The sequence below is a fragment of the Apis laboriosa genome, unplaced genomic scaffold, assembly GCF_014066325.1.
Source record: "Apis laboriosa isolate Shangri-la unplaced genomic scaffold, ASM1406632v1 scaffold69_cov144, whole genome shotgun sequence".
NCBI lineage: Eukaryota > Metazoa > Arthropoda > Insecta > Hymenoptera > Apidae > Apis > Apis laboriosa.
Window position 1 is genome coordinate 3,942,303 of NW_025224165.1, and position 17,887 is coordinate 3,960,189.

General features: G+C 32.2%; 1 protein-coding gene across 1 annotated transcript in view; it reads left to right on the plus strand.

The window, feature by feature from the left end:
- LOC122719055 (titin-like) overlaps positions 1-17,887 on the plus strand; it is a gene marked incomplete at its 3' end in the record, with an annotated part of 177,849 nt that overhangs the window by 42,596 nt on the left and 117,366 nt on the right. The window contains exons 30-41 of the mRNA XM_043944582.1: positions 214-580; positions 660-1,102; positions 2,318-2,711; positions 3,078-3,380; positions 3,477-3,643; positions 4,436-4,720; positions 5,159-5,348; positions 5,831-6,045; positions 6,702-6,986; positions 8,887-9,061; positions 16,702-17,045; positions 17,549-17,780. Of these exons, the coding sequence (XP_043800517.1) occupies positions 214-580; positions 660-1,102; positions 2,318-2,711; positions 3,078-3,380; positions 3,477-3,643; positions 4,436-4,720; positions 5,159-5,348; positions 5,831-6,045; positions 6,702-6,986; positions 8,887-9,061; positions 16,702-17,045; positions 17,549-17,780 (3,400 nt within the window). The remainder of the gene's footprint in view (positions 1-213; positions 581-659; positions 1,103-2,317; positions 2,712-3,077; positions 3,381-3,476; positions 3,644-4,435; positions 4,721-5,158; positions 5,349-5,830; positions 6,046-6,701; positions 6,987-8,886; positions 9,062-16,701; positions 17,046-17,548; positions 17,781-17,887) is intronic.

Below are 17,887 nucleotides of genomic sequence, written 5' to 3' on the forward strand. Positions count from 1 at the left end.
CTAAATAATATTTTAATAATCTTTTTTTTTTTAATATAACTAATAGTATCAAAAATTGTTTTTACGCTTATCGTAGGAAAATACGTGGGAATGGTAAGCAGAAAATGTTTAAAATCAAACGAATAATATATGCAACTTGTATGTTTTCGATTTTTTTCATTGATGATATTGAAATAATTGAAAGACAACTTAAATTTATTTCTCGTTTTATAGATTTTGGAAGAGAGGATCGAGACCTTTGTGAGAACGACAGAAGAGTCGATCAATGTTTTGACGCCTCAAATCATGAAGGATGTTTCCTCGTTGAGAGAAAGATGGAGAAATTTGAAGAGGAAGATCGAAGAAACGAAGAAACGAACGAATTTGGCCATAGAGTATTTCATGCTCCTGGAGGAAGCCAAGGAATGGAATAGGGAGGGTAGTAAATTGTTGGTGGTGATAGCGAGGAAGGCAACCACGGTAAAGACGCCTAAAGACGCGATGGTGTTGCTTCAAGAAATTGAGAGTTATCTGAAGCCAGGTGAAGAGATGCAGGAAAAGAGAATCGAAAAATTAAAAGAATTGTCGACGATTGTTTTTGGTAAGTGAGAAAAAAAATGTTCGATTTAAATTCGAAAAATATAAAAATTTTTACATTTTTCTTTTTATATTATTTTTAGACACGGATAGATTACCACAGTTCAACGAAGTCGTCGTCGAGAATCGGCAGATGTTGGATTCCTTCGCCGTCATTTCATCCGAGCTACGAACGCTGGCCCAAAATTTGAAAAATGCCGAAGATTTACAAGAGAAATTAAGAATAGAAAAACGGGAAGCGGATGAAAAATTACAAGCCGCAAAAATGGAAATGGCTGCCGCGGAGGCAGCGAGAGAAGAAGCGGAGAATGCGAAGAAAATTGCCGAGAAATTAGCGGCTGAAACATTGGAAAAAGCAACCATAGAAGCGAAAAGATTGAAGGAAGAGAGAAAAATTCAAAAAGTTTCTACTCCTCCATCGTTTTCGGTGTCGGCACAAACGGAGAAGATCGAAACTGATGAAAGTTATGTCAAAGAAATGATCACTTCCGCCACCATCAAAAAAGAAATACACATCTTACAGAAGGTGACAAAATTGATAATAAATTATTTTAATTGAACAATTTTAATCGTCAATACGAGTTTCAGATTCATAAAATAAATGTTAATTATTTTTCCAAGAAATCTAAAAGGAAAATAATATATTTTCAATTTATTATATGATATTACACAAAACACAGTAGACTGCCAATTTTTAAATGGCTAAAACATATTCAATTATTCAATTAATATAAAGAAAATGTATAATATTATATAAAACAAATGATGTCTTTACGACAAATCATTAACATCGATTTTTTACGTAAAAAAACATGAAAAAAAATTAAAAATTTTGTTACCAAAACCCACTCGAGAAATAGAGAAATCCATGCCATTGAATCTCCTTTTTGTTTTATCTCGATATCTCAATCCATCGTTGAGATATAAGCACTCAAAGTCATCGTAATACTTAATACGGCGCGGAGATTATGAATGGGTTAGTGACCTACATTTTTTCCTGGAAATGCGTATACGTTTTTCCAGGAATCGCGCTGTCGCTTGTCTGCAGTTTGGGATAGGTAAGTGAGACGAGGTGCGAGCGAGAGATCCGAGTAAGGGAAAAGGACGGAGATAGTAAACGATCAAAAATTACCTTTTTCTTTACACGATGATATCTCAGGAACCGGAAGTCGTATCGAGATAAATCAAAAAGCATTTTAAAGGGCAAGCTTCCGCGATTCTAATGATCATTTACTCGTTGATTGAAAGTCATTATCATTGAAGTTATAACGGTTTAAACTTTTTTTAATTTTAATACCGTTTTATCAGGTTTAAGGTAAGCGGTTAAAAATCATCTTTTTGTTTACACGATGATATCTCGAGAACAAGAAGTCGTATCGAGATAAATCAAAAAGCATTTTAAAGGGCAAGCTTCCGCGATTCTAATGATCATTTATTCGTTGATTGGAAGTCACTATCTTTGAAGTTATAGCGGTTTAAAGTTTTTTTAATTTTTAATAAGATTTAATCAACTTTTGAGAATTATGCTGTATAAATATATTCATTTTTGGAATAAAAATTGCTCACAATTATTTCATCAACGATATATTGAAGATTCTAAAGAAAAGTTATTCGATTGAAGTAAATTATACTTTTATTTGTGTTTAATTATATTGATATTGTTGATTTTATAATTTTTCAAGATAACTGTGATGATATTAGAATTATTTCATATAAATTAAATATTGAATTTGTATTCCAGACGGAAATTGAGAAAAGGGTACCGTCTCGTGAACCAAGCCCACAAAAGAAAATCATCACCGAAGAAACTCGCGAAAAATCAGTTGAAAGAATGCACAAGGAAAATGTTCCATCATTGGCACCAGAGTTTACGATTCCTTTACATGACGCCACCGTACAGGAAGGAGAGAAATTCACCTTCCAGTGCAATCTCATTGGCCAACCAACACCGGAAGTAATATGGTACAAGGATGGAATCTCGATTTTGAATAATCCTGATTACTTGACCACTTACATTCATGGAATTTGCACATTGACGATCGAAGAAACTTTTGCCGAAGATTCTGCGAAATACACTTGCAAAGCCTTCAATATAGCTGGATCAGCGGAAACTTCCGCCACATTGACTGTCAAAGGTGATTTTGCAATTTTTAACATTTCATTTTATGAGAAATTAAATGTCTATTTAAACTTGTAGCTTTTGAAATAATATTATACATTGAACTATCGCTTTTAATATTTTTAAATTTTCATCAATTTCTTAAAATTTATTTTCCTCTATAATAATTTAAAATTTTATCCTTGTAATATTATGCGAAAAATATATACTCTTTTCGAAAGATAAATATTTATATCATAAAATAAAATGAAAGTAAAATGACAGTGTTTCATTTCAATTTATTTTTTTAAATTTAAGCTGTGTTACAATCTTTTTCAAAGATTAATTTTATTTTAAAATGTTTAGTATCACACATTTATCGTTTTATAAATTTGATTTTTAGAAACTGCACCGGAAGAGCAACCGAGTCCTCCAGTTTTCGTGAAAGAGTTGATGGCCTCAGTGGCTTTAGAAAATTCTTCTCATCGATTGGACTGCATCGTCGAAGGTAATCCACTGCCAACCGTCCAATGGTTCAAGAACGACCTGAACATCGATAATTCTCCCGATTACGTTATCACTTATAATAATGGCGAGGCTGTATTAAAGTTCGAGGAAGTTTTCTTGGAAGACAAAGCTACTTACACTTGCAAGGCCACGAATAGATTGGGCCAAGCCTCCACTTCCGCTTTTCTCGACGTTGAACGTGAGGAATTATACATTTTATCGCTGAATAATTATATTTGAAAAAAATATAATTGTATATCCAGAAGTAAGATTCGCTTTATTGTTTTACTTACAGCTGCGGAATTCACTTCGGAGAAACCATATTTTGTCATACCTCTTTCGAATGCCATGGGAAGAGCAGGTCAAAGGGTGAAACTCGAATGCGAAGCGAAAGGGAATCCTATGCCCGCTTTAACTTGGTATCACGATGGAAGACCCGTCGAAGAAAGCATGAATTTGAAGGTAATGTATTCATTTGATAATTAAAATTTATATTATTTACAAAATTTTATATTTGACATGCAATAAATATTTTAAAAAATTTTAAAAGCAAAATATAAAAATTTCTTTCTTTAATATTTCTTTTTTTCTATAATATTCATTTCAATTTCAATCGATTTTCCAATGAATTTTGAACATAATATTTAATAAAATTTGTTTTCATTTTTATCACTGATATAAATTTCTATTTTTCTCCTCATGAAATTAGACATCTATTGAATTCTTCCTTTATTAATACCTTTAGTTAGTTAGCACTTAAATATAGTCTTGCAATCTTAATATAGTCCAAAAACGATTGACGAGCTGAAGAATAATATTGTTCAGCCACCATAAACTTTTCAATCAATTTCACTTCAATCTAAAGATCTTCTAATTTCAATGACATTCTTCTACATCTCCATTCTCTTTCAATTTATTTTACATTTTAATATTATCACGATAATAAAAGCAACTCAGCCCATTAACCAATTCCAACAAAATCAATACCGTCTACAAAAATAAACAAATCCGATCAATCTTAAAGAAGAAGAAGATAAAGAAAAAAAAAACAAAACGACGTAATTTTTCAACGAAAACATCGTCTTCGTTTCCTCGTCTTCTCTCGCTTCCACGGTCTCCTCCATTCGAGGCGAGGCGACCTAAGGAAGCAGCGTTAATTATAGCCGGATCGTGCACGCGCCGAATTCGAAATAAAGCAACGCGATCCGAAAACGAAGAATTGAAACTTGTGAGCTCAGGGATTCGCTGTTTTAGATACAAATGGACGGTGGACGGACCAGTTTGGTCATCTCGGAGGCGTTCGCCAAGGATGCCGGATGTTACACGGTCGTCGCCAAGAACGAAGCGGGCGAGGCCACGGTCTCTTGCAACGTGTCCGTGAAGGGGCGGCTTCCGCACGAGACGAGCGACTCGGAATTCGCCTGCAGCGACATGGAGCCCGTCGTGCCCAAGATCCAGATGCCGTTGAAGGACCTCAAGATTCAGGAGGGCCTCTCCGTTCGCCTCGACTGCGTGATCGTTGGACAACCTGAGCCGGAAGTGAGTGTTTTGTTAACTCGAACGGGTTTATTCTCCATTTGTTTTACGGGATATTGGGCGAATATCGAGCTTCTGAAACGATTCTTAGCAAGGGTAAAAATGGTTTGGAAGTCTCTCTCTCTCTCTCTCTCTCGAAAGTATTTATTGATTGGGTTAAAATATTAGATTTTTAATAAGAAGAGAGGAAATAAGAGTCTATGTAAAATAAGTTTCGAGAATTTTATAATTTTTCAGATATCATTATAATGTTCCATTAGAAATGAGATTATTATTTTGAAAATTGGATTTGATGTAATTTATCATATATTCAAAGATATTTTGAATTTGTATTTGCTGTAAAAAATGAACTTTAAATTTGCGATTTTCGAGAAAAATCTTGTTATTATTGAATTATATTATAGTTGAATTTATTTTTATAACAGAAAATTTGTAAATCTGTTGGGACAGGTGATTTGGTATCACGACGATCAACCTGTGAAGGAATCGGCCGATTTCCAGCTGTTGTTCCAGGGTGACAAGTGTTCCTTGGTCATTCACGAGGCTTTCTTAGACGATGCTGGTGTGTACAAAGTAGTCGCCATTAATTCTGGCGGTGAAGCATCTAGTCAGTGCACATTAACAGTGACACGTAAGTAATCATTGAATAGATTAAGATTTAATAAATTTAAAAATTTTCTTTATTACAATAATTGTAAATTTCTTATTTTCTATTAATTTATTATTTTTACATTATATAAATACATTTTGATTATTAGTGACATTTAAAAATATCCATTCTTCAATAAAATGTAAATCTTTAAAATTTTAAACTATTAAAAAAGAATGAAGAACGAAAAAAGAATGATCATTGATGACGTGTATCAATTTTTTTATATTTGAAATATTTTTCAAGAAATAAATTTAATTTTATGGAATATTCACATTATACATACATGATTAGAATCAAAAATTCATTCGTATGTCATAGAATAATTTTCAAAATTCGGTCTACTAAGCTCACAAACGAAATAATTATTCCAAACATTTCTTTACTTAAATTAAAAATTTCATATTCGTTTTAATTTTATATAATTATATAATCTCTAAACAAATAACGATAAAATGTTTCAGCGGTTACTGTTTCGGAGAAATTGGACAGAGCGCGAACAGAGATCGAAGAAACATTCGTCGCTGGTTCGCCACCAAGATTCGTCAAACTTCCAACCGATTCTCTCGTAGCGGAAGGCGAGACCGCCATTTTCGAGTGCGCGGTGGTTGGAGAGCCGAAACCGGAACTGAGATGGTTCTCCGACAGTGGCGAGGTCACTGAGAACGAACGCATTCTGGTGAGTGTTCTCTAAAATAAAATTCATAAGAATTTCCTGCCTTTTCTTTTGTATTTATACGAAATTTACGATTTGTTATACGATTCGCAATAAATAACGTACGTTTATTATATAATTTAAAAACGAAAGAACGAAGGATTGTATTTTTTTAAAATTAGAAAAGTATGAATCATTCTAGAAAATATTTACTTATTTTTATACGATAAAATAAACACGTAATAATTAATATATTAATTCGAGTTTTAAAAAATTTATCAATTTAAAATTTATCAATTTAAAATTTACGATATGTGAGAATCTTTTTATAAAAATAGTATATTTGTTTAATATTAATATAAAATTGCAATGCAATCTCGAATATAATACACATTATACATAATTTTTAAATAATTTTTCCACGAAAGTAAGAGATAAAAGTAATAATTTATTCAATATATTCTTTACTTTTGAATTCTTTCTATTCTACATTTTTGAAATATGCATTCGTTTTAACTAATATACTAGTATATATACAAAATTTTGGAAAATTAAACGACGGTCAAAATATTTTCAAAAAGTTGAAAAGTGAATAGGTAAAATTATTTTTCTTCGATCTCCAACCAACGGTTTTCTTCGAAGATCTTTAAATTGATCGTAATTTTTGTTTTATCATTCAGATCCAGCGAAAGGAGGATGGAACGAGCATCTTGAAGATTTCTTCGGCGATTCCAGAGGATAAGGGAAATTACGTGGTCAAAGCGTTCAATGAACACGGAGAAGCGAAAGCTTTCGCTCGATTGGTTGTCAGATCGTTGGGTGACTTTAGAAGGAAGGAAGAATTTGTAAAGATGGAGGAGAAACTGATTGCTCCCACGTTCAAGGAGAGATTCGAGGACAGAAGAGTGATCGAGGGTGTCTCCACGAAATTTGAGTGCATCGTGGTTGGAAAACCATCTCCAAAAGTAAGATATTATTATTCTTCTGTTCTATTTTCGATCGTGCAAATCATAATTATTAATAATGGGACACTTGGGTAAACAACAAATATATGTGGGATAAAAGAATATAGGATATAGGCGTAGAAAATAGATAACAGCTATATGGATGAAGACTGTATGCATAAGAAATAAGTGTGGAGCATGAGTATAGAGAATATAGATGCATAATATAGAGTATAGAATATAACTTTTAATTTTTTATATTTTATATTAGAATAATTTTTATATATAAACATGGAAATTATGTTTCTTTTCTTAATTCAATTTATTAACGGATATTGAGAAAAGCTTTAAAAAAATTTTATCTCTAAAGAATTTTAATGCAAAAACACAAGTATATAGCTATCATATTTTCGATGATACATATAAATTAATAATGGATAAAACTCTTTAATTACAAGCTGTTCTAAAATTAAATATTTATCTTTACAATTTATCACATTTATTTGGAAAAAATAATAAACATTTCGATATCGATATCATTACATCATAAAATAAATATCAGTTTCAATATTGACTGTCACTTGACTATATATCATTCTCGATCGCAAAAAGAAAAATTATTTAATTCAATCAAAGGAAAAGCAAAACTTGACGATAAATTAAACGAGGGAAGAAAACAGTTCCCCAAAGAAGAAAATTCACAACAATCAAAAAAACAAACAAAGTCACAAGAGAGACGTTGAAGTTTCTGTCAAGCAACTTTCTTGAGAAAAGAAAAACGATAATCTTCGAAACAAGAGATCGTACAATTACAGTTTACAAAATTTATCCACGAAACGAGGATCGTAATCCATGAACATTATTCCAGACGAGCGAAACTTCGTATAATCCAAATAAAATGATACCCAATAAAAACTTCAAACTCTTTGTCAAACAAACACGTTATCACGTGACCAACCTTCAAAACACGCGTTCAAACTCGCACCAACGCGTTAAACGTCGCTAAACATTTCACAATTACCCATCGATGAGCAATAATTATTTTATTAGATCGATTCTCGAGGCGTCTTGAATTTCGTCTTGAATCGTTTTTCGAAGGTGTCGAGGAAAGATGGGTCGCAGAGTTGGCCAGCCTGACAGGAGGTGGCCAACCAAGAGTAATTTCGTTAGCCTCCGGGTTATATTTAAACGGGAACAATGTACCTGATGTGGAAATTCGCGGGTGCAGCCGCGCCGCGAGGTTCTCCGCGAAATTTTCAGTGATAATCTTGTTGAACAGGTATCGATATTTCGTTCGTGAACTTTCACCTTTCCATCTTTATATCTTTTCAACAATTGTCGATTTTATTTATAACGGGAAACGAAGATTTCTTCTTTTTTTTCTCTCTCTCTATTCGAAATATACTTTTCACGAGTAATGGGAGGAGATATATTTTCTTTCTCGTGATATTAGTAATAAATTTGTGTACGCGCAGTTCTATTGAATAGAACTTCTCGATACGATCTTCTACGAGAAGTTGTACGTAGTTCGAAGACGTACGTGGAAACTGGTTTGTTCGTCGAGTACCATTTCGTGGAATTTTCTGTGCCATTCGTGGGTCGAGTATCGTACGAGTAGTTTATATTTCAGAATTTTGTGATGCAATCCATTCGGAATACGTGCTCTCATTTGTAACTGTACGAGAACGCGTTCTCTCGTTCGATCAAGTCAAGGAAATTTATCTTCCTTAACTGTAATTTATTTTCACGTGTGTCCAAGTATTAAAAAAAAAAGCTTTGAAATTTCTTTGGATTATAACATAAAGATATCGTTATGTAATGTATTAATTAATGAAAATATGTAATTTTATATATAATTGCGCATATTTGGAATTAATATAAATATATATCGAATATTAATTGATGTAGAATGTAATTTCAGATTCAATGGTTATTTAACGATCGCCCCGTCCACGGCAAGGACTTCTTGGTCTCGGTCAGCGGGGATCGACAAGTGCTGACGATTCCAGAGACCGGAAGTACGCATGCCGGTACGATTTCCTGCGTGGCGGAGAACGCTGCTGGAAAAGCGATTTGCAGTGCTCGTCTAGAGATCGGTAAGCAATTTATACTTAATCTAATTTAACCTCGAAAATCATTTCAAACAACCGTTGCTTCTCATTAAGAACGAAAAAAATTCATTATAATTTTTCTCTTTCGTTTCTCATCTCTCATTATCCATACTATACATATTTTCACAATTATCACTTAATATTATTATTTTATTTTACTTCTCTCGAATTAATAATTTTTTCTTTTTTTTTTTTTTCGTATCGCCAATTACATTAACTTAAAAATACTCTTCCACGTGGACGGGTATCGAACGCGCCTCCCTCGAGAATAAAAATAATACCAATTCTCCGGCAATATCTCTCAAATTTATGCTCCCATCGGGACTCGACCACAAATTCCAGTATACAATATAGAAATATCCCCGATCCGATTTCGATCTTTTCGCTCGAGACGATTACGATTTTTTATTGCCAGCCACAATTTACGGTAAATTGGTTAGCGCGTTGCCAAAATACCGGCAACGGTGCCACCGAGTTATTAATACGCGTTTATCCAAGTCGAATGGCAGCTTCATTCACCAAGCTGGCCGATCTGCGACTTCGGGCGCTGTCATAGCGAAAGAGAGAAACCTCGATGATCGAGAAAGGGATGGATGGTTCACGTAGGCGCGGATAAGAGATGTTGCGACAGCGACGAACTCTCTGAAATTCGACACCTCTCTCTCTCTCTCTCTCTCTCTCTCCCAGTGGCGTGAAAAATTGCACGACCACCCACGGCTTTGGAAATTCGGTTTCGTTTCTTTTGTTGAGAGCAATTTTTTTTTTTTTTTTTTTTTCGATATCTCTTCCGTTTCCTCGGTTGAAATATTCATGTTACGCTTCGATTTTGTATACGAATATTTTCCATATCTTCTCTCCTAATTTTCCTTTATTTATAAATTCAGGGCCGTATTTATTTTTTATTCTTCTAGTCTTCTCAAGCACGACATTTATTAGCAATCAAATGTTGTATTTTTAAATAAATTTAATATCTATATCTGTTCTATCTTGTGAGTATAATTGTTTTTTATATTAATTCCATAGAGAAATCGAATAAATTTAATTCTTTGTTTTCATTTGCATTTTCATATTTATTTTAAATATCGCGAGTTTTCCTTTTCGCCGAATTTCCCTTTAAATATTTTCTACGCATTACATTTTCTTTACATTTGTTTGGAAAACAAATGTTTCATCTTCTCACGGGGAATAACTTTTCTATCGAAATAACATGAGCGAACGGTAGCGCCATTCTTCTTCCCGGGCCGTGCGTGGACCGAAATGGTAAATATTGGTTTCCGTTTCGCCATCGAGTAAACTCTTTTCGACGGGGTACGCCCGTATCCCATGATCCATTACCGCGAACCAGCCTGTAATATAGAAGGGAGGGTCTTATTTTTAACCAGGGCGACTAAACAAACTCTTTTCTCTTCTTTCACCGACGAAAAGTCACTTTGAGTCACGACTAATATTAGGTCGGTGCACATGCCGCGGCAATTAAATCTGACGTTTCTACGCCCACCTGTACGTGTCCATGTAGAACACGATCCGTGTAGAAACATTAGTCTGCCCGATCGATTCGCTTTACTCCTGATTTTATAACGTATGCTCCGCAAATTGTACACCAAATTGTCCGTGAAATCCGTGATTTTTGTAAAACACAGGTTCCGTGAAAATAACGAGTTTGTTCAAAGTGCTTCAAATTGATATATATATATATATATATATATATATATATATTGTATATTTTGCAAACTGTACAGGAGCATGGTGTATAAGTGAGGATAGGAAAAAAGTGTTTTATATAAATTTGTTAGTAAATGATTTGTTATTAAGCGTTATAGGCAAATATTGAACGTGGTCTGAATGCATGTTCTCTAATGCAATAGCAGAATTCACTGCTATACTCAAATTCAGATTACTTTGATATCGTCCTATAATTTTGCAATAAAGTATTTATACATAAATTTTTATGTAAATAATTTTTTGTTTTTAATTTTCATATACAGTTCACATGTTTCTTCACAACTTGGCAAAATAGTGGCCAAAACATTCTGTGTGCAATCTATTATATAAATGCTCGTACGTACATTCACATTCAAAAATTGTTGCACTATTCGTTTAAAATAGATAAAATTTAAGTAGCTGTTAGATGTGAAGAAATATTTTTCTATTTTCAATAATAATTAATTGTGTAATTCTTTGTGGTAATTTTATGAAAATATTCATCCAATTTAATGTTCATTATCTCCAACAAATATCTATCATCCTGTAATACTTTTGAGTAAGAGTGTATACAAATTATCGATCAAATCTATGATAAAGAAAATTTGTGTTTGTGTACTGCGTTTATAATGATATTATTTCACAATTTCGTTATTTATTACGAGTTTTGACGTACACTGCCAAAAATTTTGAATTATTTTTCCAGTAGCAGGTACATCGAATCTTTTGCTAATTTTATTATTAATTTTATTAATTTCTTTTTAATAGATTTTATATTTTTAGCAAAATTCTGATTCTTCTTTTTTCTTCTTCTTCTTAAATTTTTGAAAATATGGAAAATCTTTTTGTTCAATAATGTACACAGTTTCGTACGAATATATATACTTCTTTTTATATTTTAGTTTTTATCGATAACATAAGAGACGAATGGATTACATTGAACTCTTAATAGAAAGTTAATGCTTATGGATCAGGATTAATTTCTGTAATGTAAACAGTCAATGTTACCGAATTAGTAACAACGTGACCATCAAACTGCTAGTGCACCTCCAAAGTTTGAACTCCAGAAATAACATCATTATGGTTCAGTCTGATTCAACATTCCGGAGGAAAATATAAGGATGAATTTAACATCGTCCCAAAAATATATCATATCATTTGTTATTATTTTCATTAATCTAACAGTTCTGAACATTTTATCATTAAAATTGAAGGAACTAAGTTAAAATATTTGATCATTGTAAAACATTATTATTTTTGAATTAGACTTTCTATTTATCTCCAAAAAATCACAAATGACAAGATAAAACCATACGAAACTTAATTTTCTAGTAGGAATTAAAAAAATATTGACAAATTCTAACAAACTCTTCTTTCAATTTATCAATATTTATCTTCAGATATAACATAAATAATAAAATTGAAAAGTGTACACAATATGAGCTTTACCAATTCTTAAACACTTTAATTTCTCTTTAATGAATTAAATTTCCTTTAATAAACACGTTACAATACATATAAATAATCCAAATGCACATCTAATTAAATCACAAAACCGTGACGAATAATCATAAAATTGAAATTAAATTAAAAATTCAACGAAATTCATTCATCCTTCCCCTTCTCCCCCAAATTTCGTCAACGATGAAAACACACAATCCCCCTATTACCAAAAATTCCTTTCCAAATCATCAACGAAACCACTTGAACAGGGTGCACCATCCCCTCGAGGACAGGTCAGTTCCATTCGATTTCCGTGTTCTCTTAGCCCCCGTGCGAAAAAGAGGAGGCCTGTCTCTCTCTTTTTCTCCCTCCCTCCCTCCCTCCCTCTCCCTCTTTCTCTCTCTGTTTCTCTTTCTCTCTCTCTTGGTCGGTGCACACACGCATAAAGCGCGTTATTTTTGTCGACACGAATACCCGGCGCGTAGCCTAGTCCAGAGTCGCTAACCCAGGGAATTCGAGCGCGTCTTCTTCGGGGAGCCTCGCTCCTATCGTGCCCATTCGACTCGACCATCGACTCACCCCATAAATCGACACGAGATTCGTTCGAGCCGCGGGTGATTTACGAATCTGCAACTTGTGCTCGAGGTAAATGGAACGTGGGATTTGTGATCGATTGTGATTGTGTCTCGAGTGTGCTTTAGGCTAGATCATGTAATTAATGTAAATTGAATCAAAAGTTGTACAATTAATCTTGGACTTTTGGTGATTAAATTTGTAAATATTATAATATTTATTAGTGTTTGAGGTTGATCAGAAGAATATACTTGTGATAAAAGAAAATAATATTGTAATTATAGAATTATATAGTCGTTGAATATATATATTTATTAATCAAAGTACGTTTAAAAATTTTATCAAAATATACAATTTTATATTATATTAGGAGATTAATTATTGCAAATTTAGAACAAGTTTATTTCTTTATATAGAGAGTTTTGTCAAGTTTTCTTTTTTTTTTCTGAATTTTGAATTCAACAATTATTAAATTTACTTGCAAAAATTTACTTTTCAAACTTATTCGAAACTCTAATTCGAATTTAACTCAATCCTTTTCACCTTTCCAAAACAGGTGACCGTAATTCGAAATGTCATTCGAAATCCCGCGCTCGAATTAATAAATCGGGTGGATTTCGATCTCGTCTGCTAGGTGAACTATTTCTGTCTTTGATTCGTGGGCAAGGTATTTTGTCGGCCCGTGAGAAGGGCTCCCTACGGAAAAAACCAAGAATCGATACGAGTACAAACACTCACAACTTTTACCTTTCGACAAAATCGATAAAGTTCGAAAATCGTGTAACCAATTTCTCAGAGAAAAAAAAAAAAGAAAGGAGAGAGAGAGAGAGAGAGAGAGAAGTTCGACGATGAACGCGAGGGAATAAATTTTAGATCCTCCGTAAATAACGCTTTCGCTGGACCAATGACTCGAACTCGGATGTTTCGTGATTTCGTGCGTAAATTCAGGACGAGTTGTGCCGAATTTTCGCGGTCCAGATATGTCGGGATGAATTCTCGGTTCGAGAGTATCACTTTTTGGTTCTTGGCCAATGTACACACACTTCTTTCGATTAGCGTGAAACTTGTTGCAGTTCGTGCGATGCAAATTTTAATCAATTCTTTTTTTGGGAATAAATTAGGTTTAGGTTAACAGATTATATTTATTTTCTAAATTAATTAAAGCTTGAAAAATTTTTATTTTTATATTATTTATTATGTTTTTTTTATTAATCGTAATTGAATGCAATGATTGTTAGAAAATTCATTTTATCAATTTATAAGTGGGAGATAAATATGGGTAATAGTTATAAATTTATATATTTTTCATTAAATATATATATTTGTTTCTTAATGTACCAAAAATTTTATATAATCTTACAGATATATATGAATTATGTTATTTGAATGAGTAAAGATAAAAATTTTAACATTTGCTTTACATTTTGGTAATAATATTTATTAATAGTACAATAGCAATATATATATATTAATAATTCTCTCTTTGTGTAATACAATATATAAATATACATGTATTAGTAATTATTTTTCTCTTAGATCTAAGAGTTTATCTTAGATCAAATTAATGCAAATAAATTAAATTAGCAAAGCAGTATTAAACTTCATTATAAATACAATCTTACAGAATCACAATTCTTTAAGTGTAACTTAATATTACAAAAGAAAATATTCACTCGTATATCTAACTTATTTCTGATAGAGTCTTGAGTCTCGTTCATTTCAACAGCAGCAACAACCGTATGAAACTAAACTGTTTCTTTCTCCGAAGAAAAAGATGTGATCGAGGTCATACTTGTTATCTCAAAATTTCTTAAAGGAATAAATTTCCATTAAAAAAAAAAAAAAAAAAAAACTAGTATTCTCCATGACCATGCCCATAAAACACGCGATTCTCATTAAGATTCTTCGATGTTTCTTTCGTTTACACGCCAATTACACCTTTTTCCTATCTTTCAAAAAAAAAAAAAAAAGAGAAAGGTGCGAAAATATTTCTAAAAGAGGATCTAGAGAGGTTCATTCCCACGATCGACACGACTTTTTTCATTCGTTCACGACGTTTGACTAACGTCTACGTCCTCGAGTTCCGTTTCCGGTTGCCGCTCAAAATCGAATAGACGCGGAATTTTTGTAGGATTTCTTGTTGCACCATCCACGCGGATTCCAATTCGACGATTCTAATGGCATTAAAACGGGCCAACTATTAATACATCCGTGATTCAATATATTAATGTGACTCGATTTTCGAGCATTTCGTGATTTTCGATCGATACATTTACATAAAATAAGATTTTAAACATAACAGATTTTACATATAAAATAAGATCTTAAAATAAGATAAGCTTTTTAAAATAAAATAACGAAGAATAATAAAGAAGAGAGTTTTTTGTAGTCTTATAAAAATTCTTTTCAATTATGTAAATTGATCCATTGTGATTTTTTTCCTCGTTAATTTATATTATTAAAAATTTTTTTTCGATAAATCAGTTAAGGAGAATTTTAAGATAATTCTGGCTTTTGGCTCGTTGTTATTTTTCTCTATAACTTTTTCGAAAATTGAGATAAATTAAAATTTTTCCATTATTTTAGCTTAATAACATGTATGATGATTAATTCCTTACGTTGATAATGCAATAGGATATTCAAGTTTAAAATTCTCAAAATAGTAAAAAATATTTAAAAAGTTGTCATATGAATTTATTATTCTATTTTCCAGCAGAAAGTTAAAAATTGATGCCTTGAATATTTTTCAAATCATGACAAAAATAAAAATTGATCAAAATCCATCAATTTAAAGTATTCAAAGAAATATTCAATATTTTTTAGTGACCTTTTATTCGTGTCTCTATAACACGGTATAATATATTTGTGTATTTCATACGATATGTTTTTTTCCTTTGACAAATGTGCTCCATTTTGTTGAGTGAAATTATATTTGGTATGCGTGCCTTCGATGCCAAGTTGTCCGGAGTTTAGGTTGACCGGAGAATGTGAATGAAATTCGGGGCATTTTTCGATGACATTCGTCTTGCGCCTTATATTTTAAATCTCTTTATACTCCACGTTCACTTTGTAGCTAAGTTATTTTCATATGATTTGTCGTGTAATAACGATCTTGGAGTACAAAATCGTGTACAATAATTACAATAATTGATTATCATTTTTATATTTCTATTTCTTATTTATTTAATAGTACTGTTATTTTTAATAATTATTTCATTTTTTATTGCTTTAAATTATTATATTTTAAGATACTTTAGAAATGTTTATTAGATATTATACAATCAAAATATTAATCAAAGACTATATCCATAATTTTTTCACTCATTACTATAATTACATAAATTCTACGTGTATACAGAAATTATAGTTTTATTCTGATGAGATTGGTTAATAAGACACATACATATAAAATGTTTAATTATATATAAATTTTTATATCATATTCTTTATTAAGTTATAGTTTATATATTACTTACAAATATTTATTACTGAAACAATAATTAATATCTATCTTATCTTAACAATAAAATAGCAAATATATCAACTTTTCCATGAGATCATCTTTGGCATGACAAGAACTCAATGACTCACTTCTTTCACGTGACGCTTTATATATATATAATCAATAAAAGCAGAAAAAAATAAAATCAAACTTGACCTAAATTAACAAATTAAACATAAACATAAAATAATAACTATTCACCCTAAATTAATTACATAGACGACTCGCCACCATTACTGATTCCATACGATAGACTAACTAAAATTCACACCCAACTTCCTTTTTCCGGATAGCGAAGAGCTGACGAACCCCCTGACTCTTAGAGCCACACTTAGTCTCACAGCCAAAAAAAGAAGAAAGAATCAGAGGCCGATCTATTGATATCCGAATTAATCATGCTCGTCAGGTGGCAGGTCGGTGGAGGAGGTGAGAAAAGTTGGGGAAAAGAGGGTGGTCGACTTAGTCGAGAGATCGCCCGCCGACGAAATGCACGCAGCGAGCAGCAGCGAGAAACACTTCTCCTCGGAGAAGTCCGAGGGCGAGGGGGAGAGCCAGGTGTTGACCAAGATGTCGCAGACCATCACCGAGTCCACGACCACCCACAAGACGACCAAGAAGGAGTACATCTCGTCCACTACGTCCTCCACCTTGTCGAAACCTGGACAGGAACCCACCAGCGTGTCCGTGAAGACTACTGTACATAGCACGGAACAGTCGTCCTCGGAGAATGGAGCGCCTCCTGTTGTGCAGGTTTGTTAATTTTAAAGTGTACAATAAGTATAATTCTATAAGTGATATGAATAAAATAGAAATGTTTCGATGTTAATTTCGTGTGATAATTATTTGGATTTTAATCAAAAAATTTTTAAAAATTGTAAAGTGTAAAAAATAGTGATATTGGATTTTCAAACGATGTGTTTGTGAAATTTTTGTAGATACCTAAATTGAGATGAGATGAGAATATATATATATAAATAATTAGTTTTAATAAAACTAATTTTAAAGAATTATTCCAAAGAGGAAATTAAACTATATTCTGTTCGTGCATAGTTAAATTTTTTAATGTATAACAAGATATAAATTTTTTTTCTTTTCAAGTAAAAAGAATAAGAATATTTTATTTTGTAAATTTTATTATTTTTGAAACATATATAGTCTGTGATTGACAAAAAAATATATATATATTTTGAAGTAAAGAGAATTGAAAAGAAGTGAGAAAGAGAGAAATATCGAATGTTACTTTGTTTGAACAGTCGTACAAAGTCGAGGAACACGAAAAGATCATTCAAGACCAACCAGGCGAGATTCGTCAAGAAAAAACCGTGGTGATATCTCAAGACGAGGAAGGGATCAAACAAAAGGATGTCAAAGCTGCGCAAATATCGAAACCAACCAGAAAGTCGACTGCGCCGAGATTCGTTTCGCCTCTCACAGGGATGATCGTGGATCAGGGCACTGATATTATCCTCGAAGGAATTATCGATGGTAAAAAAAAAAAATAGAAATCATATTCTTGAACATATCCTCTTAACTTGTAATAATAATTGTATAAAAAAAGTATATCATGAATATATGCAAATCTTAATTCACAA